The sequence below is a fragment of the Aotus nancymaae genome, unplaced genomic scaffold (assembly GCF_030222135.1).
Source record: "Aotus nancymaae isolate 86718 unplaced genomic scaffold, 86718_ANA_hifiasm-v0.15.2.pri h1tg000044l, whole genome shotgun sequence".
In the NCBI taxonomy this organism is placed as follows: domain Eukaryota; kingdom Metazoa; phylum Chordata; class Mammalia; order Primates; family Aotidae; genus Aotus; species Aotus nancymaae.
The window spans coordinates 1,853,470-1,879,265 of NW_026988458.1; the positions used below are offsets into that span (position 1 = coordinate 1,853,470).

The window sequence follows — 25,796 nt, forward strand, 5'->3', positions numbered from 1 at the left end:
CTTGTGCTGGGCACTAGACAGCTGCTGTGCAAAGATGTTGATTTCGTGTTCCTCTAGATCTTTACACCATGTCCTGATAAGACTTTGCTCACTTACAATTCAGTTTGTGCACAGTTTTAAAATTTTATACCTGAACATGCGGTCCTATAGTTCAGAGTGTAATGTGGCAGGTCTGAAGTGGTTTAGCATGGTTAAAAGCATCTATACTGCCACAGTGGCAGGCACGATGTGGCTTCCTCTGCCAGATCTCTCCTCTACCCGCTCCTGCCCCTCTCTCTGCTCTGCAGGCCTGGTGGATTGTACTCTCAGCCTCTCTTGCTGTGTGTCTCCCGGTTGGCTTCAGCTGGAACTGGCTTCAGCCCCAGGGTGAGTCCAGAGTTGGGAGAGGGATGATGCTAAGCCATCATCTCCCCTGCTGCCGGGCAGCTGTCAGTGGTGTGGCTGTGCCCACAGCTTCTGAGGGCAGACCCTGCCCTCTGTTGGGCCCTCCTGGGCCCTGTAACTGCTGTCTCCAGCCCCCATTCCTCTGGCCTTGGGGTCATTAGTGGCTCCTGGCTGGTGGTGTTCCCTAACGGCTCCTGGCTGGTGGTGTTCCCTAGTGGCTCCTGATTGGTGGTGTTCCCTAGTGACTCCTGGCTGGTGGTGTTCCCTAGTGGCTCCTGGCTGGTGGTGTTCCCTAGTGTCTCCTGATTGGTGTTGTTCCCTAGTGGGTTCTGGCTGGTGACGTTCCCTAGTGGCTCCTGGCTGGTGGTGTTCCCTAGTGGCTCCTGGCTGGTGGTGTTCCCTAGTGGCTTCTGGCTGGTGGTGTTCCCTAGTGGCTCCTGGTTGGTGGTGTTCCCTAGTGGGTTCTGGCTGGTGACGTTCCCTAGTGGCTCCTGGCTGGTGGTGTTCCCTAGTGGCTCCTGGCTGGTGGTATTCCCTAGTGGCTCCTGGTTGGTGGTGTTCCCTAGTGGGTCCTGGCTGACAGTGTTGCCGGTGGTGTTCCCTGGTGGGTCCTGTCTGACAGTGTAGCTGGTGGTGTTCCCAGACTGCCTCACTGTCTCCTGTGGTTTCCCTGTTTCCATCCACACCTTCGTATCAAATGCTTTTCAGCAGACTGAAGAGATCCTGGGTGTTTTATACTGTTTTTTTTTTTTTTTTTTTTTTTTTTTAATAGTAAAAAATGTATTTTCTCAAGACACAAATGGGAAAAAAAAATAGTAAAAAATGATGCTGCCTCCTCCTTTAAATATGTTACTTGCTAAGTTTTTGGTGCATAATTTTGTTCATTTTTGAAATTTCTCCACCCTTCACCCTCAAATATATCTTTGCTGAAATAAAATCTGAGATTTTAACCCAGCACTTTCTTTTTTTTTTTTTTTTTTTTTTTGAGACGGAGTTTCGCTCTTGATACCCAGGCTGGAGCGCAATGGCGCGATCTCGGCTCACCGCAATCTCCGCCTCCTGGGTTCAGGCAATTCTCCTGCCTCAGCCTCCTGAGTAGCTGGGATTACAGGCACGCGCCACCGTGCCCAGCTAATTTTTTGTATTAGTAGAGACGGGGTTTCACCATGTTGACCAGGATGGTCTCGATCTCTTGACCTCGTGATCCACCCGCCTCGGCCTCCCAAAGTGCTGTAACCCAGCACTTTCTTATAGAACATTTCCTGCTATCTTTCCCTACACCTACTGGTCATTTTTACTCAGAGACTCCCCTCAAAACTCCCACAGGGACTTACAGCTTGGCATCCTCTGAGCTGAAAGGAGTGTCACCCCTTGTCTACCCCTCTGGGCGTCCATTCGCATCCACCCACACACAGACTGCTCTTTCTTCCGTGTGCTCTCTTTTGGTGAATGACAGCACCATTGATGTTGCCCCACACGAGGACCTGAGTGTCATCCCAGGTATATTGCTCCTTTGTCCCTCTGGAGTCGGGCAGAGCTGGCTGTGAACCCTGCATGTAGTTCAGTGATTTGGTTGAGTTTTTGAGGTTTGCTGTCCTTCGTTCTCTCATTTGTGGCACGAAGAGAATAAGCCGTCATAGCGTGGTTGTGATGACGACAGGATTTAATGTGTGGAAAGAGCTAAAGATAGGCAGTAGCTTGGCTCCTTGGTCCTGGGCCTGAGTGCCTGAGCCTCTTGGACCCTTGATGCCGGCTTGCAGGGACTCACCAGGGACACGTGACTGAGCACACACTCAGCTCACTGCACTGCAATCAGCTGCCCGCATCTCCCTCCGGATGACAGCGCTCTTCCTCTCAGGCTGTCCCCTCCAGCCAGTTCATCACCAGTGGTGCAGTGATGGTGCCTCTCCCCAGGACGTCCTTCAGAGGCTTCCTGCTGTTGTCTTCAGCGCCACATCCAAGTGGCGTTGGAGGCCTCATTGGTGCAGCGTCGAGGCCTCATTGCGTTGTCAGTTTCCCTCCTGACTCCTGGCCTTTGCCAGGTTGCCGTGTTCACTGTTCCTGTCTCTCCCTCTGCACGGCCCATCTTTCTAGGAGATGCGAGTCTCCCCTGGGAGCCCTTTCGTGAGCTGTGAAGTGCCATTTGTCACGTTGCATCTGCTCACTTGTCCGTTGCCTGTGATGAGATACACTCCGTCAGGGCTGGGTCTCTTTCTCATCCTTGTGGCCCCGACTGGGAAATGAGTTGAGTTTCTGAAAAAGTCTATGTCCATCAGTTTTTTAAGTTAGACAGTAATGTAAATACCTGGGATGAGCTTACTCTTAAACTTTCAGAGAATGTTTGATATAATGGAGAATTTGCGTAATGTACGTAATCATCCTCTAGTTTGTTTTGTCAATAAAGGTGCTTATATATCGTAGCCTGTGCATGCAAAAGGTAAGGCTATATGAATAGAGGATAATGCCATGTCAGTTCGAGGCAGAACGACTGAGGTTTGGCTGCTGTTGTGTTTGCGAATCAGACTGGTGTGATACACATTTGGAAATGAATGAAATCTGTGTATAACCCTTGGATAGAAACCTGTGGGTTAGTCATCTTGACAGCTAAGTGCTTCAGACCCACATCTCTTTTTTTCTGAGATGGAGTCTCACTCTGTCACCCAGGCTGGATTGCAGTGGTGCGATCTGAGCTCACTGCAACTTCTGCTTCCTGTGTTCAAGTGATTCTCGTGTCTCAGCCTCCCGAGTAGCTGGGACTATAGGTGCGTGATACCACGCCTGGCTAATTTTGTATTTTTAGTAGTGATGGGGTTTCACCATGTTGGCCAGGCTGGTCTTGAACTCCTAACCTCAAGTGATCCACCTGCTTTGGCCTCAAAGTGCTGGGATTACAGGCGTGAGCCATTGCTCCTGCCCACATCTTGACTTTAGGTACACACAATAATGAGACTAACTTGTGCTTGTGGCGTAAATGGGATGTTGATAAATGAGAAAATAATTCACATATTTTTATGATGGCTTTGTCTCATAATTATGGTTTTGGAGACATTATAAGGATTATTTCAGGGGAGACAATACTGCTATTCAGGAATAGGGTAGTTTGAGAAACTTTTCTTATTGGGGACTGTAGAGCTAGTTAATAGGGGAATGAAAGACCCAAGCATGTTGGTTGCATAAAGACATTTGCTTCCACCTTTGGTTGGGTGGCACTGTTGAAAATACTTATGAACAGTTAGATTTGATGTTACTGTGAATTTTTTTTTTTTTTTGAGGCAGAGTTTCGCTCTTGTTACCCAGGCTGGAGTGCAATGGCGCGATCTCGGCTCACCGCAACCTCTGCCTCCCGTTACTATGAATTTTAAAGTGTGTTTCTAGTTTGGAAATATAGTTCAGGAAAGAGGAAAATAAGACTGGAGATTAGTATAAAATTGTTCTTTTAATATTAACTTTTTTCTAAACAGGGAGTTCTGAAAAATAAATGGTCAATACTCTACCTCTTGCTGAGCCTCAGTGAGGACCCGCGCAGGCAGCCAAGCAAGGTGGGTGGCTTTGCCTTCGCAGCTTTGTGTCTGTCGGACACCCTGGCCGACTTTGAAGGAAACAGCTTCTGCAGCTAAGAACGTAGCGTAGGAAAGCAACAGGCTTGTCTGGTCATAGAAGGTCGAGAGATTTCTTTTCCTTTTTCTTTTTAAGGGCATTTTTAGTCAGTGTGCAGCTTCCTGAAGATGTTTTTCAGAATTTTGTTATTCAGACATGACAATGGGTGATTAAATAGAGAATAAATTGTCAGTTTTCAAAATGTTTACGTTGTGAAGTTATTAATATCAGCGCCGATAGGTAATTCTTTGTGAACTAAAAGACCCTTCAGGAGTTTTTCTTGCTTTTAGTTATGAGCATTCTTTACTTATGTGCCAGTGAAACCCTCTCATCCCGGGGCTCAGTGTCTGTCTGCTGCAGTATGTCAGAGCGAATTGGGTGCTCTGCATCTCAGAGTCTGGTATAATAAAGTACTCACTGGCCAGAGACATGGGAGCCAAGGAGGTTGAAGCTGTGGGTGAAAGAGCTCTGTTTGTCGCTGAAGGCTTCGTCTCAGCCATCATTATATGTTAATATAAATGTAAATCACATAGATACGGATATATAGAGAGCAATCATTATTTCATAATGCCTAACTTTAGAAAGTTATTTAAGTTTTAGTTTGTTTGAATCAGAATGTTTAGTTATCAGATAGTGTAGTGGTTGTTGGAGTTCAGAAAATGTTCTAAAACTTTATCAATTCAGGAATATTTTAAAAGCGTAACATCTGATTTATTAAGAAAGTATGGAATCCAAATCCAATTACAGAAAAAGAAGGCAAATCTGAACGTAAATGACCTTATTAGGTCCGGGAAGACTGTTCTGTAATCTCCTGTCTCTGTTCTTAGTGCGTTTCTCTTTTCAGGTTTCTAGCTATGCTACGTTATTTGCTCAGGCCTTACCGAGAGATGCCCACTCAACCCCTTACTACTATGCCAGGCCGCAGACCCTCCCCCTGAGCTACCAGGATCGGAGTACCCAGTCAGCCCAGAGCTCCGGCAGCGTGGGCAGCAGTGGCATCAGCAGCATCGGCCTGTGTGCCCTCAGTGGCCCCACGCCTGTGCCACAATCTCTCCTCCCGGGGTAAGGCCACGCCGACATGTACAGATTCTCTACGTGCTAGAAACAGAGATGCCTGCAGGCCGTTCACTGGGCATCGGTGTTCACCAACAGTATCAGTGGGGCCTCTTGTGCCAGGCAGTGTTTCGGGCACTGTGTCTGATACACTGTGTCTCAGAGTGTTACTCCTCTTCAGAGCTGTGATACAACAGGAGATCTTTCCACTTGGTAATCGGCAGAGCTGGCTGTGAAGTTCTGGCCGCTCTCACCTGTCACTGAAGTGCCTGCCCATCATGAAGGAGCTGGAAGTGCCGTGTGCAAACCCTTCCTCTGGAGGTTCTCTGACTGTGTTCTCAGATTGATCTCTTAGGGACCAGTGGCCTCTTCACTGGTGTGTTTTTCTCCTCATTGGATTCTTTAGTAAATTGTTAAGTAAAATAAAATAAGGTTGAACTTTCCTCAAGTGCTGAGATCTTCAAGGATTGTGACCTTTTAGTGCACGTGAATTAAGATGATGAAATGCAGGAATGCACAGCGAAGGTGTTATGTACGTGGTCAAAGCACGTTTTCAGGAAATACAGGATTTACAGTTGAGAATCAAGCGGGTGCCATTATCATTAATGCCTAGAACTTTGTTTTTCTTTGTTTTTAAATACATTCTTCCTGTATGTAGATAAACAGGCGGCTTTGCTTTTTGCCATAGTTGGTTCCTGGAAATCACATTAAGGTGGATTATCAGAGTAGATATTTTTCCAGAAAAACACTGACCAAGGATTCAGCATGGTGTTTTCCATGTGAGTGTAATAGAATTATAAGTCATTTTGTGAGTTATAAAATTATGTTCAAAATACTTAAAAACAGAATGTGGATTATCAGTGGGGTCTAGTGTTCTATAGAGAAAACGTAAAGCATTTAAAAATAACACTTGACACATTTCATCTAGAATTTAAGGTCCAGCTAAAAAAATTAACTGGCATTCTCATTTATACCTTAGAATTTGAAGTAATTATTGTTATCCTATTAAAAGAGAACTTTGAAATGAAACAGTCTTTTAGAATCTTCCTCTTAAATTTAGAACTATGCCCAAAGACATAATTTTGGTGAATGTTGTTGACTTTTCTGCTGGTGAAAATAGAATAAAATAAGAACTGTTTTAGTTCTTTCTTCTCCTTGCTTCATGAGTGGATAATGGATGAACGCCCCCCGCCCACAAGTATTGTACCAGTGCTAATTCCAAGCTCTGGCACCTGGAAACCATGGTGCGGCTGAGATTCTCATTGCTGTGTTTTGCAGTCCCAGGAAGTGATATTTTTGTTGCAGCTGTCAAAACTTATGCTCATAGAATAGAAATCAGCTATGAGGTTCTTAATATTTTTCAAAAAAATAACTTCGACGTAGTCTCAACATTGCTGAAAAGCCTTCGTGACCTTGAATATGCATTTGCCTTAGATTTTATATGTGTAACTGTTAGAAGTTAGTTGAGAATTACAGTGCTTCTTTTCATAGTGAGCACCCTGAAGGCTGAAGACAGGTGAGGCCAGGCCCCTGAGGCAGCGTTCCAGATGACTCGGTTCCTCTGCTCAGTATGTGGCGGGTGAATGAGAGTTGCTGATTTTGAAGTTAAAATAAGTAGAGAATTTCAAAGTGGTTATAGGTGGGTAAGGTATGTTAAGTGTTTATAAAGAAAAGCCAAATAGATTTTGATATTAATGGTAAGAAATGTGTATATAAGGTAGCAGCAGTAAGACTATTTTTCCACCGCTGTGTTGGGTCTGAACACTAGGCCACACGTCCCAAGTTCAAGGGACTTGGGACTGACTGATTGTTATTAATATATTCGATTAGGGTAAAGTCATGGTATCAGCTATCTTAGATTTATAAATTTGTGTAATTCATGACAATAATATGAGAGAAATTTCTAGGGATACTTTTGTCTCTTCAGTGAAGATAATAAATGTTTCTTCTTTTTTTAGACAGTCTCATCAAGCTCCAGGAGTAGGAGATTGCCTTCGACAGCAGTTGGGGTCACGACTCGCATGGACTTTAACTGCAAATCAGCCTTCTTCACAAGCCACTACCTCAAAAGGTGTCCCAAATGCTCTGTCTCGCAACATGACAAGGTCCAGGAGAGAAGGGGATACGGGTGGTGAGTAAGGACTACGTTAATACAGCTTTTCTGTGAACATTTGGGATTCGGCCTTTCCTTGTTTTAAAATACGGCCCAGGATCCCCACCTCAAACCTTTCGGTGGTTTATTTTTGTTCTTACAATGAAGTCCAGAGTCCCTGGTGGTCTGCAGTGCTGTGGGGGATTTGGCTTTTCACCCCAGGACACCTGGGCTTCTTCCTCCCAGCATGGTCTGCTTGGCTGGTGGTCCCCGTGGTCTCCTCCCTCCACATGTCTCTTCTTTGCTGTTCCCCATCACATTCTCCCTGTCAGTTTTCATCCTGTCTTTCTCCCTGGGAAAGTCTTTAAGGCTGGGTTAGGGCCCCTAGTAAAAATCACCTTCTTCTACCAAAGTCTTAAGTCCACTGTGGGGCTGTGTCTGTTTCATTAATGGTGCCAGCGCTTAGCACAGTGTCTGGCACGTCAAAGAGAGTCATTGAGGAATTGCTTGATGGTGAAATGGATACCTCAGGGTTTTAAAGCCCTGCTAGATTCCAAAAGGAAGTTTGAATTTCTTTATTGAGAACATTGCAGTTAGCAGCGTTTCAAACATGAGTGTCCTGTATCCTGGATGTAGAGGATTGGGCTTCCCTGTTGGCTCATGATCTGCTGATTCTGAAATAGCTCTGGATGTTACTTGTAGAATGCAAAGGTGAGGAGCGTCTGAGAGCTGGAGGACATCCTGGCACAGCCTTAGCCCCCTGCAGCAGTCTCCAGCCTCTGCCCCACGCTGCCTGTCCCTGTGTATAGCTCTGGCATCCAGTCTCTGTCTGTCCACAACCATCGACTCATGTCATGTTTGACAGCTGTGTGTCCGTGGCACAGCATGCCAGCGTTGAGACTGAGACTCATCTAGACTGAGTCAGGTGCTGTTCTCTGCCTGCTGCTTTTTTGTTTGCTGGGGCTCCTGATCCCTAACCAATAGCTTCAAAACTGAGAGATAAAATGGACTTAAAAAATATACTTGAGGAAGAAACAGGAGATGAAGTAAAGGAATAAAGAACAGTGGGATAAATAGGTTTAAAACATACAGCAATAAGGTGTTAAATTCAGACATATTGGTAATTAAATGTAATTTAGCGTGATTAAATTACATCGAGCAATTCCTCAGTGACTCTCTTTGAAGTGCCAGGCACCGTCTTTCAATAATTTATCCTTTTGTGATTGACTTGTGATTTTTTAAAAAAATCATTCAGACAGCTACACCTTGCTTACAAGAAATACATTTTAAATGTAAGGACAAAAAAAGTTGAAAATAAATGGATGGAAAAACAGCAATTTTGTAAAGAGTAATGGTAAGAAAGACGGGCGGCTGTGTTAAGTTGACATCAGGAGGAGCACCAGCGGTAGAGCGGGTATTCATAATGAAAGAGTCAGTTGTTTAGGAAGAAATAATCCCAACCCAAAGTCACCTACTGACAGACCCTCAGGACACACAGAGCAAAACCGACAGAATTAGAAAGCAAAGCAAATTTGTAATTATAGTTGGGTATTTCAACTTCCTTCTCTTAGGAATGGATAGAATACCAGAGGAAAATAGTCAATATTGATATGTAAGATCTGAGCAGTTCTGTTCAGCCACCTGACATAGTGGATATTTATAGAAGGTTCCGTGCCTGGGAGATGCACTCTGCATCTGGGTGGGGCAGGCTTAGGTGTGGGGCAGGCGCTGGGCGGTTCAGAGTCCTGATCCCCAGACCAGATGCTGGAGGTGTCTTTCACCTCCCACAGGTGTCTTGGATTTCTGGGCATTGCCTCCCGTTTTTTATTTTGGCTTAATATCTGAATCCTGGCTTAGCTTTTGTTCAAAGGAATTATTGAAACCATAAGTGTCTTTTCTGTACTATTAACTTCTTTTATGTGGTATTAGGGAAGAACCCCGGTTAGTATACTTTGTAGTAAACCCGGTTTTCCAAACACCGTGTTTCAATAATTGACCCTTTTGTGATTGATTTGTACTGCTCCCTTGATTATGTATTAGGTTCCCACACAGAGGCTTGTCTTTTTTTAAAGAGCTCTTTAGATAAGAAATGGCACAGTCTCCATCCCCTTTCAGCGAGTCCTTGTTTCTTTCTAACCTCATACTCTCTTTTTCATCTTGAGCTTATTTATTGAGTTAGTAAATTGCATCCTGGTGGCAAATATCTAATCTGAAGCTAATTGTATCATAATATCTATTGTGTCTTAAAATGTATTGTCTAGTAATTACTCTCTTTAAAAAATGATTTTGCAGGTACTATGGAAGTTACAGAAGCAGCTCTGGTAAGGGACATTTTGTACGTCTTCCAGGGCATAGATGGCAAAAACATCAAAATGAACAACACTGAAAATTGTTACAAAGTAGAAGGAAAGGTATGGTAACACAAAATCTAATTAAAAATATTCAAAAAAAAATGTCATGAAGTCCAGATAGTGAGCTGTTGATTGATAGGTGGTATTGGCGTTTGCAGAATCAGGTGTGAGATAAAATCGCACTGTGGAATCTTGGTTTATATTTCTGTCCATTGTGGCTCGTGCAGTTTTATTATGGGGACGCTTTGTGATTGATGCATGCCTCCTTTCCTCGACCCTACTGATGGGGCCACCCCATAGCCGATTTCTGCATCCTGCTGTGTGATGCCTGAGGCATCCAAGGACAGAGGTCCCTTGGCGTCTTTGGCATTGATGGAGGATTCCAGGTCAGGGGTCTTCATCTGCTTTTGTTTTCTTTTTCCATAACCTGCCTTTACCATGCCCATTTCTTGTGGTGTGGGTCACACTGTGTCTCCTAGCCCTTTCACAGCGAGACTAAGGTCACAGACTGTCTCTGCCACACCGCAGGTCAGTGGCAGGGGTGTGAAATGAGCTCACTGTGCCCTTCCAGGTGCTTTCCGTCACGCTGGCACCTGATGTGTTTTCCTACCCTTTAGGGATGGGATCTTCGTTTTAACTTTTATGTCTTGAAGCCTAAGGATTATAATATGAAAAGTATAAGTGCTTGTGAAAAATACTAATTAAAACTCTAGTACTGATTTTTAATGTTTAACTCTTGATACATTTACTTTTTAGGCAAATCTAAGTAGGTCTTTGAGAGACACAGCAGTCAGGCTCTCTGAGTTGGGTTGGCTGCATAATAAAATCAGAAGATACACAGACCAGAGGAGTCTGGACCGCTCATTCGGACTTGTTGGGCAGGTGTGTTCCTGGTTTCTAGGATGCTGGGATGCCGTGCACTTTGGGGGACGCATACTCTATTCGAAATCTTACTGTGAAACAGCTCCTCCTAGGGCTCTTTCCAAGTAAAGCAGCTTTGAGGTCGACTGTCAGGGTCCACTCAAGAAAGTAGAACCCACAGTAGGTGCTGATGAGGACATTGAATACAGAAGGTTGGCTCAGGAGCTGCTGGGGACTGTAAAGCACAGAGAAAATGGTGACAGTGCTGACCATGGGGAGCTGGCGTTGCCTGATTCCAGACGCTCGGACGGGGCCCTGCTGGACTGGGGCCTGCCGACAGGGGGCACTCCCAGCTCTGTGGTTTCCCGGGCAGCACGGTGAGGCAGGATTTGGGAACACTGCCGAAGCTGGAGATGGGAATCCCACCTATGGCTGTCTTGGCAGCCGTGGGTGGGAACTGCTGATGTCACAGCACATGGTTGGGAGGGAGCTGCTGCTGCCCCTCCTGCTGGAGCCTGACAGGGAGCAGCTGACAGGAGCAGTGGCCTTCCCACTGTCCAGCCCTTCTTCGTGGCTAAGCACCATGTAGTTTTGTCCATAGGTTGATTATTGGGCAGTAATTATTGCCAATGAAATCTCCAAAAATTATTGAATCACAGAACAACTGTACTATGAGCCCAGCATAGCACAGGACTCATGGCAGTGTTGCTGGTGGGTAGGAGTGTGGCTGGTGGGTGGGAGCATGGCGGATGGGTAGGAGTGTGGCTGGTGAGTAGGCATGTGGTGTGGCAGTGTTGCTGGTAGGTAGGAGTGTGGTTGGCGGGTGGGAGCATGGCGGATGGGTAGGAGTGTGGCTGGTGAGTAGGCATGTGGTGTGGCAGTGTTGCTGGTAGGTAGGAGTTTGACTGGTGGGTGGGAGCATGGTGGGTGGGTAGGAGTGTGGCTGGTGGGTAAGAGTGTGTTAGGTGGGTAGGAGTGTGGCTGGAGGTAGGAGTGCTGCAGTATGGCTGGTGGGCAGGAATGTGGCTGGTGGGTAAGAATGTGGCTGGTGAGTAGGTATGTGGTGTGGCTGGTGGGTGGGAGTGTGGCTGGTGGGTAAGAATGTGGCTGGTGAGTAGGCATGTAGTGTAGCTGGTGGGTGGGAGTGTGGCTGGTGGGTAGGAATGTGGCTGGTAGGTAGGAGTGCAGCTGGTGGATAGGAGTGCAGCAGGTGGGTAGGAGTGTGGCTGGTGGGCAGGAACGTGGCTGGTGGGTAAGAACATGGCTGGTGATTAGGCGTGTGGTGTGGCAGTGTGGCTTGGTGAGTAGGAGCATGGCTGGTGGGTGGGAGCATGGCTGGTGGGTAAGAACGTGGCTGGTGAGTAGGAGTGTGGCTGGCAGGTAGGAGCATGGCTTGTGGGGAGGAGTATGGCTGGTGGGTAGCAGCGTGGCCAGTGGGTAAGAACATGAGTGGTGAGTAGGTGTGTGGTGTGGCAGTGTGGCTGATGAGTAAGAGCATGGCTGGTAGGGGAGTGTGGCTGGTGGATTAGAGTGTGGCTGGTGGGAGGGAGCATGGCTGGTGGTGGGTAGCATGGCTGGTTGGGGGGGAGCGTGGCTGGTAGGGGGAGCATGGCTGGTGGGAGGGAGCATGGCTGGTGGTGGGTAGCATGGCTGGTGGGGGGGAGCGTGGCTGGTGGGGGGAGTGTGGCTGGTGGGTGGGAGCGTGGCTGGTGGAGATGTGTGGAAAAGTTGGTCAGAGAAGAAAGCAGTACAAACAGAACAAAAATTGGGATTGGCATTGAGCTGCCAATTTTTACATTTTGTGAATTAAGAGCATTAAAGAAAATCACATTTTAGCCCTGAATATTTACAGGGGATATGATATTAAAGGATCATTCTCTAAAGTGACTACACTTCTTGAAAATTATACCACATTTTGTTTTCCCATTGCTCTTCTGCAAAGTTCATGCTTTTTGTACTAAGGAAACACTTTTGTACTAAGAAAACCACAAATATTGTGGTGATTAAGACAATTACAAGATTATTGACAAAACCTGAATTTAAATAATGTAGAACCCCACTTGAACTTTATCTAAAAGCATTATACCTTTGCACTTAAAATCAATCAATGTGTAATGAGTGTGTCATGCTTTAATTATATTTCTCTTTTCCAAACAGAGCTTTTGTGCTGCCTTGCACCAAGAACTCAGAGAATACTATCGATTGCTCTCTGTTTTACATTCTCAGGTAAATATTTTTATTTTAATTTCTTCATGATTTGAAGTGTTACAAAATTGAAGCTATATAGAACATTTTAACTTCATACATTATGTTTAAAAGATAGCAATATTTTTCATAAAAGTGTTTGTAAGGTTTAAATATCAAGTTTCAGTGTCTCCTAGAGCCAAATTAATTGCTAATTTTTGGAGTTCTGCCAGTTAAAGGCTACTTGTAGCTTAAAAACACTTGTTTTATAAAGGGGACTTTGGCTTCATTTTTATGAGTATAATAATTTTCTTATATTCACTTAGTGTAGATTAAGAAGTGTGACCTATGTAGTTATTTGTACTTAAACATTTCTACTTTATTGTTTTCTAGCTACAACTAGAGGATGACCAGGGTGTGAATTTGGGACTTGAGAGTAGTTTAACCCTGCGGCGCCTCCTGGTTTGGACCTACGATCCCAAAATCAGGCTGAAGACCCTTGCGGCCCTGGTGGACCACTGCCAAGGTCCCATGCGTGTCCTGCGCTCGCTTTGTTTCAGAACTCGTCTGTAGGGGGCGCCATCCAGGCTTTCGCTTTTGTGTCCTGCCCTTTGCTTTCCTTAACGGCCATGAGGATTCAATAGGAATCGATGGCTGTTAACCGAGAGGGAACATAACCAGTTGCCAGTGTGGCCCAGCAGTTACACAGTAGAAGCTGGGGGTGGCATTGAGAGGAGGTGGGAAGGGGAGGGTGTCTGTGTGTGGCGATCTCTCTCGCGCAGTCCTCGGCTGTGCCTCCCCACCGTGCTTGCCTGCTTGCCGCTCCCTTGGTAGCCTGCCTTGCATTTTGCTTTTCGCCTTTATTCCTTCTGCGGTCAGGGGCCGTGTTGGTGTCGGTGTTTCTCGGTCAGATGTTCCCACATTTGCATGTCTTGCTTTGGCCTGTCTGGCTGCAGGTTCTGTATTTCTAGTTGCTTTCTGACATTTTTTCTCATTGTTTGTGCTGCCTTGTCCAGGAACCTCTTTGCCTTTTCTCTCATCTGCAACATTGAGATCCTAGCAGCCGTTACCTCTTAGGGTTGTTAGACGGCATGAGGTGGACGACCCGGCCGTCTGCCACACGAGAGGTCCCTGCTCTTTGCCTCCCGCTGCCCGGGGCGGTCCCCAGAATCTGCAGGGCCACACCGATCGCCTTCTGTCTGCACACCCTCCCCCTCACCTCTTGGCACTTTCCTCAAAAAAGAGAGGAGTGGAGCACAGTGAAGAAACAGCAGCGTTTTCTCCAGTTCCCAGCGCTCCTCCAGAACTGGATTCCCCCCCGACTCCTCTGTCACTTGCGGTGTCCAGCAGGTCCCTGGGGTCCTTCACTCCCCTCACCCTGCTCAGCCTGTGCGCCTGGCCGTGGTGCCGTAGGGGCTGTTGTCAGGGCCGCTGTCCGATCCCTGTTCAGCCTCACACTCCCACTTTTTACACACACTAGAGCCATCATCTTAAAATCAGATGATTTCACACCTCTCCTTAAAATCTTCCACTGGTCTAATAAAATTAGCAGAATATGAGAACCCTTCATGTGCTTCTGTTCCTGGGGTGGATTTTTGCCATTCCCAGTGCTTCATACTGAGTAGTTCTGGCCAAGGCACAGGGGCCCTCTTCTCTCCACACAGAGCAGTGTTTCTCACACTGGATGTTGTCACCAGTTAATGGGTCAGGAAACCAGTCAGTGGGTTGGGACTAGCGTACCATAACAAAAAAGCGAGCCAGTGTTGATTCATAGAACTTTTGTTTTCCACACGTATTTGTGCCCTGCATTGCACCAGGAAGCGTGAATCTTAGTATGTCTCAAGTAAAAAGGGCGTGAAAAGTCATGTGAACTTTAGATTGTGTAGCCAGCAATTTTTTTGCTACTTTTTGTTTCTGAAAATTTCCTCAGCAACCCTAAAGAGAGGAGTAACTCACAGGCTTGTGTGAAGTCGGGCTTAGAGTCTGGACCTCCTGGTTTCTGAAACATTACATATTACCACTGTTTCTAGGTCCAAAGTGGTATTAACCATAAGAAAACAAATGTGCTTTATCTCAATTACTTGGGCATCTTCGGTTAGTGTGAAGTGACTGGTGTGTACTATGAGTGTAAATGTGGGTGTTTTTATGTATTTTCCCCCATTTCTCCCAGGAAGGAAAGGAGGTGAGCTGGCCTCGGCTGTCCATGCCTACACGAAAACAGGAGACCCATACATGCGGTCCCTGGTGCAGCACATCCTCAGCCTCGTGTCTCATCCTGTTCTGAGCTTCCTGTACCGCTGGATATATGATGGGGAGCTCGAGGACACTTACCATGAAGTAAGGATCGCTGTTCGGTTCTGAGACTTGGATTTAAAAAGCATGGCCCTGCAGTAATCTCCCCCCACCATGATTACCGTGTTCTCTTAACAGGAATACGCCTGCGCTTCATTTGAATGCCATGTACATTTTACATGGTGCCTCGACAGCTGTTATCTCACTGCATGGCAGATGCGTTCGTGAGTTCTTTGGTTAGTGGAAAATTGTCCCAGTTTATTCCTCAGCAAAGTCAAATTATGTGTCCGAGTTTACTAGCACGTGGATGGCAAAGCAGGACCAGGCCTCCTGAGGCAAGTCGTGCTGCAGTCATCAGGGCAGGTTCTGCCGCTTTGCCGTGATTACTTTGCAGACTCACTTTGATGGACTGGTGCTAACTGCTTAATGAAACAAGTTAGTGCATATATAGCTATTGAAATATAGGCAGTTTTGTAACGCAGCATGTGCTGCTGAAAAATCACACGATAGAAATGGTAGGGCTTTTGGTGGAAGATAGGGTGAGGGGCACCATACTCACAAGCTTTGTCAGTAACATTAAAACAACAGAACGACAGGAATCTCACACAAGCTGTAGTACAGTTGAACATGTTAAAGGGCTAACAGATACCTAAGTACTGCAGTAAAGATCACATTGACCTTGGAAAAGCCCTGGCGTTTGCTTGTGGGAGTGGGCTGTAGGGGCCACAGCCTATGTGTGACGGGAAGTGGTGGAGGCCTGGCCATTGAAACACGGGTGTGCCTGTGTGCGGGTGCTGCTGGGTGCGGTGGCCTGTGTTGTACTGTTTCTCATGGGTGAAATTGCAAATAAGCAAGTAGGAAGTTTGTGTTATGTTCAGTTTGTTTTCTTATTTGTTGTTTGTGCTGTTATGAGTTGTTTTTAAAGCAAGAGAAGAGCAGAATCGACTCTCTGGGCAGCATGGCGCATGGGTATCTGCATCGTGCCAGCTGCTCAGCCTGTGTTGTCGCTCTTTTCTGACGGGGTGTGTAGTTTTCCTAATTACTGGGAATTATTTCACGGTAGGGACAGATCTGTTTCCATCTAGCCAGTCCTATTGATGGAGAGAATGTTGTTTTTAATCTTATGAACAGTATTAAAATGAGCATCTTTTTATGTGTCTCCCTGCATGTATTTCTGAGTTTCCCTAAGGTGGGTTCTGAGAGGTGGGGTTGCTGGGTTGTGGGGATGCATGTTTTAAACTTGGATTCTGCCACGTTGTGCTCAGGAGAGGCTATCCAGGTTTACCCAACTGTCAGCTTGCTGTGACGGGCCTCGTTCCCCCATTCTTGTCAACACTTTGTATTACCCAATGTTGAGAATATTTTCACCTAATGCACAAAATGTGCCATCTCACTAGGATGTTTATTTGCATTTCACTGATTAATAGCGAGATTGACCAGCTTTTCATGCTTATATAAAGTTTTTTTTTTTTTTTTTAATTTCTTCTTCTAATTACCTGTTAGTATCCTTTGCCCATTTTTCTTAAGGATTTGTTTCTCTTTTTAGGAGTGAATCATGGATGGTTTTATATTTTCAATTATTTTCTATATGGAATTTCTCTTTTAACTTTTTTTCCCTCATTCTTCCAAACTTACGAGAAAGTTGCAAAACTAGTACAAAGAATCATTGTACTGTTGACTGAGCCTTAATTGAGACTCCACAAAAGTTTTACCACATTTTATCATGAACCAAACTTCTCTGTATACTTCAACCTGTTTCTGGATTTTTTCTGTTTGCTTTTTATTTGTCAGTGTTATTTATATGACTCTACTTTCTATTTGAAGTTTGATAGAGGCGGTCCTTACCTTTTGTTCTTTTCACAATTTCTCTGTGGTTTTTGTAAATTTATACTTAGATATGAATTTAGAATCAGCCTGTCAATTCTGTTAAAAGTTGTTTTCAAAATTTTTGTAGGGATTGCATATTGAATTTAGAGATTATAAAGGGTTTTCAGGCTTCTTATGTTCCTTTCAATGAATGAACTTTTAAAAAAAAAAAAAATCGAAAGCTTTGAAAGGTGTTTTTATTTTACTAATGATTGCCTAAAGTTTTTCAAAGCTTTCGTGAGCCTGTAACTTTCTAAACATTAAAATAATGAGTAAACTGGTATTTTTAACCCCTTCCTCCATTAAGATGAAGAATCATGCCCATTTCCAGGTTCTGCATACCTGCATGACTGCCACACTCTTAATCTCTACACCTTTTGTTTAAATCTAGGTTGTTTATATTTTTAATTTTTTATATGCAATTTGTAATAAGCCACTATGCAAGTCAAGAAATAGCACTTATCAATACCTTATATCGTACCTGTCATTGTTCCATTCTTCTTAAAGGCAAACTTGATACTGACTTCTTTTTCTTTCATTCTTTTTTTTTTTTTTTGAGATGGAGTTTCACTCTTGTTACCCAGGCCGGAGTGCAATGGCGCGATCTCGGCTCACCGCAACCTCCGCCTCCTGGGTTCAAGCAATTCTCCTGCCTCAGCCTCCCGAGTAGCTGGGAGTACAGGCGTGCGTCACCATGCCCAGCTAATTTTTGTATTTTTTAGTAGAGACAGGGTTTCACCATGTTGACCAGGATGGTCTCGATCTCTTGACCTAGTGATCCACCCGCCTTGGCCTCCCAAAGTGCTGGAATTATAGGCGTGAGCCACCGCGCCCGGCCGATACTGACTTCTGACACTGTAGTTAGCTAAGTCTTATTTTAAATCTTGTATAATGTTCAGTGTTAAAATACATTTACATGGCATCTATAGAGGCATATTGTTATTCATCATTTAAGTTTGAATCTTTATTTTTAGGTCTGTTTCTGGAAAGCATCGTAAAATTATTTTGACTTAAAGTTCTAGACTTAATGTTTCAAGAGTAAGTGGAGACTTACAAGATTTACTGTTTAGTTTTTATCACCATGGTAAGGTGGCAAGGATGCATAGGTAATAGGCATTTCCTTTGATAGAGTGAGACTTGTCATTTTTAATGCATTTATGTTCAGTTATTCCATAATTAAAGGATGAGGTGAATTTTGGAAGCTGTTTAAAAACCTGTGCAATTGATTATTTAGAATGCATATTAAATCTCCTGACCATTATCACAATAAGCCAGATTATCTGAGTTTAAAAAATGTGTTGTGTAATGAGTTTATGGGAGTTTAAGTGATCTTGTGGTTAAGAAAATGAAAAATCAGTGTTTTATTTTGAGAATGTGTGTTCTTTTATATTACCATAATCTGTATGCTCTCAGCCATGCTTCCCAATGTAGATGTGTGAGAAATACTTTGGCCAGCTTCTACGCTGGAAATAAAAAGTTCTGTGTGTTACTGTTTTCAGTTTTGAGGCGTATCTTCTCAGAATCCATTATAATTGTACCCTTCAGAACTACAAGATGATATTTTAAGGCAGTCTTTAAAAATTAGAATTATAAAAATGAGAAAATTCACTTTTTATTTAATTAAAGAATTTGTATCTCTTCATTCAATAATTAATATGTCGATTATAGTATGAATTTGGGTGACTAACTTTTCTAATGATTGCTGATCAGTTGATAAACCTGGTTTTCTGCAGAGGTAGAGTGGGAATTGTCGAGTTTTCATACGATTGGATTAGATATTGCTAACAATTAGAACAAGAGTCAAAGCCGCAACCTGGCTAATTGTCTTTTTTGGCTTTAGCACCTAATTTGTAATACTTTTATCTTTTTCTTGAGGATAATTTAGTTTGCCTATTTCTCACAACCAGGTTTTTAAAGTACTACCTAATTCAACCACCAATTCATTATATTTGTCTGTGTTTTTTTTTTTGAGACAGTCTTGCTCTGCCACCCAGACTGGAATGCAGTGGTGTGATCTTGACTCACTGCAACCTCTGCCACCTGGGTTCAAGCGATTCTCCTGCCTCAGCCTCCTGAGTAGCTGGGATTACAGGCATGTGCCACCTTGCATGGCCAATTTTTTTTTTTTTTTTTTTAAGTAGAGGCAGGGTTTCATCATGTTGGCCCGGCTGGTCTTGAACTCCTGACCTCAGGTGATCTGCCTGCCTCCGCCTCCCAAAGTACTGGGATTATAGGTGTGAGCCACCGCACCTGGCCATTTGTGTTTTTGAAAGAGTCCTTAAAGGGTACCACCAGTTCTTTATTGATTCTCTGCTTGTGTGTTATTCAGGCCTGTGTATTAATTTCCTTTCATGGTAGTAAAGATGGGGCCGGAGAGTTGATAGGGAATGCAGAGGGAATTGGGCAAAAACTGATCAATTGGTTTTCCTCTAGACTTTTTCTTTAATATGTTTAAACTTTGATTCACTGAGGTGAGACAAAAACAGACCCTTAAGACTAGTGTAGTTTAAATTTGGGAAACGTTTTTGAAGAACTCTTGTTGGTTAGAATATGCATAAGGCTAATGTTCATGTTTTATTTATTTAAAAATTAATGCATGTCTATTGAGTATAATATTCAAGTCAGTATCTCATTATTAATGAACTTATCCCAGGTCTTGCCTCACTTGCAAAAATTTTCACTTTTAAATGTTTTACTTTTGATTTAATTTCAGACTTAGAAAAGTTGCAAGAATTAATGGCCAACATTCCCAGGTATCCTTTCCCAAGACTACCTGAGTGCTCAGAGGCTACTACATTGATGTCATGATCCCTGTCTTTTTTATTTTTATTTTTATTTTAAAGGTTCTAAATTTACTGATGCACGTACATAGGGTCTGAGATTCGATAGAGCTTTAGGAAATTCATGATTTGTAATTTTTAAATTTGCTAGTTATTTTGTCCAAATAACTCTTTACACCTGAGATACTCTTGTTTGCTTCACTAATTTTGCTTGTAGGTTTTTTCAGAAATGCATTGTGATTGATAGAGCTAAAGTTAATCGTTTTTGACATAGAGTATATTGTGTTCTTTACCATGAGTCTGCTGTGTTTAGTACTGCAATACCAGTGGGCTTATACCACCTACGGGTTTATCTCATTGTAACTCATCTGACTACTTTATCTGCTTTATGTGGGTTAGAGCTTAAGAGCTTAGATTCTGAAGTCTGATTTGGGTCTGGTTCTTGGTTTCAGGTTCTGATGGTTCTGTATCCTGGGCAAATACCTTTGCCTCTCTGGGTCTTCCCTTCCCCATCTTCCAGATGTGTGTATGATGGTGCTTGTCTCGTGCAATTTTGTGTATATGTGAGGATTACGTCAGACAAATAGGAAGTGTGTAGTGTACCTGCTGCTACTTTAAGGAGAACATTGATAAAATTTGAGTATCTTCTGTCCCTAAGATGTCTCTGGCCTTTCTCTGATTTGTTTGTAGTTCTCTGACATCTCTGTTTTTTGTTAGACCCTAAATTTATAAACATCCATTTAAGTCTTTGATTAGTTTTTGGAAGGTTCTCTTTTAATTTACTCTAAATATTAATAACATATTTACTGTAAGAATTTGATAATTTAGATAAATTTAGATAATTACATTGTGTGTTTGATCACTATGTAATTAAAATGTGGGAATTTTGTCTCTTGTTTCCTCTGTAGGTTAATTTTTCCTTGGTTTCCCTAATGGGAGTTATAACTTTGTTGTAAAATTGCATTTTTTTCAAATGTGTGGTTAACTCTAAGTAGCTGTAAGTGAGCTTTATAATCATTCATCTCATAGTAATTTATTGCATATCTACCTAAGAAAATGCTCCTTTTTATAATAAGTATAAAATATCAATAAAGAGAAATTGTAAAAAGGAACCAAGTAGAAATTCTGGAGTCAAAAAGTACAGTTACTGAAATGAATGAACTCACTAGTGGGGCTCCGCAGCAGGTTTGAGCAGGGGGAAGAAAGTCAGCAACGTGAGCTTAGGTCACCTGAGACCGTCCAGCTTGAGAACAGAAAGTTCAAAGAGGGAAGGAAAATGAACAGAGCCTAAGAGACCCAAGTTTGATGAGAAACATTTAATCTACACATTCAAGGAGCTCAACAAACTCTCAAAAGTAGGATGAACTCACCACAGCAAGACACATTTAGGTTGAGTATCTCTTAACCTTGTGGAGTCTGGATTTTGGAATGCTTGCATTGTACTTACTAGTTCAGCATCCCCTATCAGACAATCTGCTCTCAGGAATGCTGCAGCCAACATTTCGTGTCAGTGTCATGCCGGCGTCCAAGAGGCTTTGGATTTTTGAGCATTCTGGATTTCAAATTTTAGGATTAGGGATACTCATCCTATATAACCAAACTGTAGAGAGACAAAGCAAATCTTCAAAGTGGCAGATGGGAAAACCTGAAACTATGGAGGCCACAAGGTGGGAGGAGAACACATTCAAAAGGCTGAAAGAAAAACCACGATGACTCGAGAATTCTGTATACAGCAGAATTCCCATTCAAAAATGAAGGAGAAATCAAGACATTTCTTGATAGATAAAACCTGAGAGAGTTCCTAGAAACACACTGACTACGAAAACTGATTCACGAAGAAATAGAAAACCTGAATAGACCTGTAACAGGTAAAGAGATTGAATCAGTACTCAAGAAACTTCAGCAAAGGAAACCGTGGGAGCTGATGGCTTCTCTAGTAAGTGCCACCACATATTTAAAAAATTAACACCAATCCTTCAGAGATTGCTTTAAAAAAATAGAAAAGGAAGGAACACTTCTTAACTCATTTTATGAAGTTAACATGGTACTACACAAGAAAACAACATACCAGTATTTCTTAGGAATATAGATGCAAAAAACCTCAGTAAAATACTGGAAAACGGAATTCAGCAGCATAGTAGAAGGAATGAATGAATGCCATGGCCAACTGGGATTAATCCCGGGAATGCAAGGGTAGTTCAATATACTCAAAGTCAGTCGATGTAAGACATCTTATTAAGGCAACAAAAGGAAAAGTGATCAACTCAACAGATGCTGAAAAAGCTTGGATGAGCCTGAGTACCCTTTCATGATTTAAAAAAAAAGTCAAATGTGGAATTAGAAAGTAACATAACTAACAAGGGGCATCTGTGAAACACTAACAGCTAAAATCATGCTTAATGGGGAAAGACTCCATGCTTTCTCTCTAAGGTCAGGAACAAGACAAGGGTGTTCACTCTTACCACTTCTTTTTAGCATTGTTTAGAAAGCTCTGGCCAGGATAATTAGTCAAGGTTAAAAAAAAAAAGAAAGAAAAAGAGAAAAGGCAAAAGCATCCAGGTAGCCAGATTGGAAAGGAAAAAGTAAAACCAGCTGGGTGCAGTGGCTCACAGCCGTAATCCCAGCACTTTGGGAGGCCAAGGCAGGAGGATGGCTTGAGGTCAGAGTTTGAGACCAGCCTGGGCAACATCGCGAGACCCTCCTGTCTGCAAAAGATTAAGAAAAAAATGAGCCAGGTGTTGTGGTGCACACCTGTAGTCCCAGCTTCTTGGGAGGCTGAGGTAGGAGGATCACTTGAACCCAAGAGTTTGAGGCTGCATTGAACTATGATTGTGCCACTGCATTCTGGGTGACAAGAGTGAGACTATGTCTCCAAAAAAAAGTAAAGCCATTTCTGTTCACAGATAACTGGATCTTATGTATAGAAAACTAAAGAATCCACACATGCTTTATAATAAAGATTATATATAGGTAGAGAGGTGTACGTATAGCTGTTTAAAGTGTAATTTCACCAGGTTGGCAGGGTATAAGCTCAATAACAAATTTCAGTTATATTTTCACATACTTTCAATGAATAATCCAAAAAGAAAGTTAAGAAAACAACTCCACTTAAAATAGCATCTAAGTAAGTTAAATATGTAGGAGAAAATTTAGTGCAATACTTGTACTCTGAAAACAATAGAACACTGTTGAGGGAATGAAAAAGACCTAAATAAATGGGAAGAAGACATTCCGTGCTTATGGATGGGAAGATTTGATCTGTTACGATGGCTGTACTCCCCCAACACGAGCCATGCTTTCAATGCAGTTTCTATCAAAATTCCAACAGCCTTTGCAGAAATGGAAAAGTTGATCTTCAAATTCACAAGGAATTGCAAGGGGCCCTGAGGCCAAAACGATTGTGCAAAAGAACCAAGTTGAAAGACACACTTTCTGATTTTAAAACATGCTACAGGGCAAGGTAATCCAAACAGTGTGATACTGGCGTAGTGATAGACCTATGGTCAGTGAGATGGAAGTGAGAGCCCAGAAGTCAATCTTCATTTTTGTTAATGTTCAACAAAGGTGCCAAGATGATTCAATGGGGAAACAGAGTCTTTTCAGCAAATGATGATGGGACAACCGGGTATCCACATGTCGACGAATGTATTGAGATCTCTGTCACACACCGTATTAAAAAATTAAGTCAAAACGGATCAGGCACCTAAATTTAAGTGCCCAGGTTATAAAACGTAGAAGAAGACATAGTGGTAAGTCTTTGGGACCATAGGTTTGGTAGCAGTTTCTTAGCTATGTCACGAAAACCATGAGCAAGGAAAGAAAACAAGTAAATCATGCTTCATCAAAAGAAAAACTGTGTACATTAAAGGGCACTTTTGAGAAAGTGAAAAAACCACTCGTGGAATGGGAGAAAAGTATTTCTAAATCACTGATCTGATGATGGTCTAGCATCCCATCCCAAACACGTAAAGAACTGTCACAACTCAGCAAGAAAAATAACCCCATTTAAGAAGGATGTGAGGAGACGTATCTCCAAAGAAGAAAAATGGACAATAAGCACTGGAAAGATAATCATCATAGGGAAATGCAAATCCAAACCGCAGTGAAATACCCTTCACAGCCACTAGGTTGGTCAGCAGAAACAAAGCAACAGCCAGAAGATGACAAGTGCTGTCAAGGATTTGGGAAATTGGAAGCTGCATGATTGCTGGTAGAAACACAGAATGGTGCAGCCACTCTGGAAAGCAGCTGGCAGTTTCTAAAAAAATTAAGTAAGGATTTACTATGTGACCCAACAGTTCTGGTTCTAGGTATATACTCGAGAAATGAAAACATGCATTCGTATAAAAGCGTGTCTGAACAATTGTAGCAGCGTCTTTTATAGTGGTCAAAAGTGACAACAGCTCTAGTGTCCACGAACTGATGAACTGATAAGTAAAATGACGTTTATCCATACAGTGGGATATTATTCAGCCCTAACAAAAAACTGAAAATCTGATACTTGCTACAGTGTGGATGAACGTTGAGAACCCTGTGCTCTGTGAAATAACCCAGATGCAGAATGCCATATATTGCACGATTCCATTCATATGAAATGCCCAGAATTGGCACAGCCATAGAGATAGAGAGTAGTTAATGTTGTCAGGGGCTGGGGGCAGGGAGGCTGCTTAATGGATATAGAGTTTGTCCCGGCTGATGCAGATGTTCCGGAGTTAGGTAATAGGGACGGCTGCACAGCCACGTTGTGAATATACTAAAAACCACTGAGTCGAACACTTTAAAATGGTGACTTTTATATTATGTGAATTTTCTCTCAGTAAACAACAAACAAAGTGTAGAAGTTCTGAAAACACAAACGCTTGGTGAGGAATGCCAGCTGCGGTAGCTCCTGGGCCCTTTCCTGGGTCTTCTGTCTCCCTGCCAGGTTTCGGTGCTCCCATTCGCCGTGGAGTCAATGTGCCTAAGTCGAGCCCTGTAGCTCTCAGGCTGCACATCCGTGTGGCCGCACGTGGGGCTTTGCAGGAGTTTCAGTGGATTGGTGTGGGCATGAGGATTTCCAAAGCCCCGCGGGGTTTCTCCTGTGCACTGAAACTTGAGGATCCCGGCCTACCCACCCTCTGATTCCCTGTAGCAGCCCCTGGAGTTGGGTGAGGACCTGCGAAGTTTATTCTAAAATTGATGTGATGGGAGGGGGCTGAGTTCAGAGTGCCACCTCCTTCCACACCAGCTCCGCACGCTCATCTCCCCTCCACACTCGACACTCACACTCCTCCATGCAGTAGTGCAGGCTCCAGGAAATTGCCTTGGAGGGAAAGGGTGGGAAGGGAGTGAGAGATAAAAGACTACAAATTGGGTGCAGTGTATGCTGCTTGGGTGATGTGTGCACCAAAATCTCACAAATCACCACTAAAGAACGCTCATGTACAAAACACTACCTGTTCCCTAAAACCTATGGAAATAGAAAATTTAAAAAAAAAAGAAATTTTCTTGTAAAGAACTCTGCTTGCTTTAAGTAGTTTGTCCAAACTTAATATCAAGTCAGTGATGTGACAGTATGTGAGCTTATTTTTTAGTAAATAAAGTAAAATTTGACACATTAAATAAGGATTAGTGCCTGTTTCAAAACAGCGCAACAGCTTAACATGTGACGTGAAGTGTGTGGTTCCTGTTGCTGACAAGGCACGGCTACTGTGGTTTGTTAGTCGGGTTTATAATTGAAGGAGGAGATAAGTTTCAGATAGATGTTAGTGAACATAAAGATGAGATTATTTTTTCTCCCAAGTCCACACACCCCTGTTGCGCTCTCTGTCTGTGCGTCCTGGTGAGGGAAGCACAAGTTAGAACAGGACCCAGAGCTTTTCTTTGACTTGGGGTTTTGCAAACACCAGCTATGCTTGAGTCCGGCAGGGTGCTGGTGTGAGAGCTGTGCTTTCTGTAGAGACCCGAAGCCTGAACACATCTCGGCCTCCAGTTCCTCCTGCCTGGGAGCGGGTGGATGCCTGTTGAATGGGGACGGATCCGTCTCCCTCTTGGCTGTGTCTGTCCAGAGCCTACTGCTGTTCCTCAGGTACTTCCTTGCATTGGGTTCCTGCCAGTCTCAGGGACCTCTCAGTCTCTCTGTTGACAGCCCAGCAGAGCTCACTCTACGCGTGAAGGCTTTCTCCTGTCTTCCTTCCTGGAAGCTCTTTGAATGAGATCATGGCTGAGCACTGCATTGCCTCCCTGCCCAGCAGCCTCTGGCCTTGGCTGATTTGTGACTGAAAGATGAGAGAAAAACTTTCAGATGGCATCTTTGCTTTGCTGTGTCTGCTGTGGTATCATTAAAAGCTGCCTCTA

At 43.4% G+C, this 25,796-nt stretch overlaps 1 protein-coding gene across 1 annotated transcript in view; it reads left to right on the top strand.

The window, feature by feature from the left end:
• TUBGCP3 (tubulin gamma complex component 3) overlaps positions 1 to 25,796 on the top strand; it is a 98,432-nt gene that overhangs the window by 25,445 nt on the left and 47,191 nt on the right. Inside the window, exons 4-11 of the mRNA XM_012464769.3 lie at positions 3,846 to 3,923; positions 4,826 to 5,043; positions 6,993 to 7,165; positions 9,419 to 9,537; positions 10,234 to 10,359; positions 12,496 to 12,564; positions 12,916 to 13,048; positions 14,693 to 14,859. Of these exons, the coding sequence (XP_012320192.1) occupies positions 3,846 to 3,923; positions 4,826 to 5,043; positions 6,993 to 7,165; positions 9,419 to 9,537; positions 10,234 to 10,359; positions 12,496 to 12,564; positions 12,916 to 13,048; positions 14,693 to 14,859 (1,083 nt within the window). The remainder of the gene's footprint in view (positions 1 to 3,845; positions 3,924 to 4,825; positions 5,044 to 6,992; positions 7,166 to 9,418; positions 9,538 to 10,233; positions 10,360 to 12,495; positions 12,565 to 12,915; positions 13,049 to 14,692; positions 14,860 to 25,796) is intronic.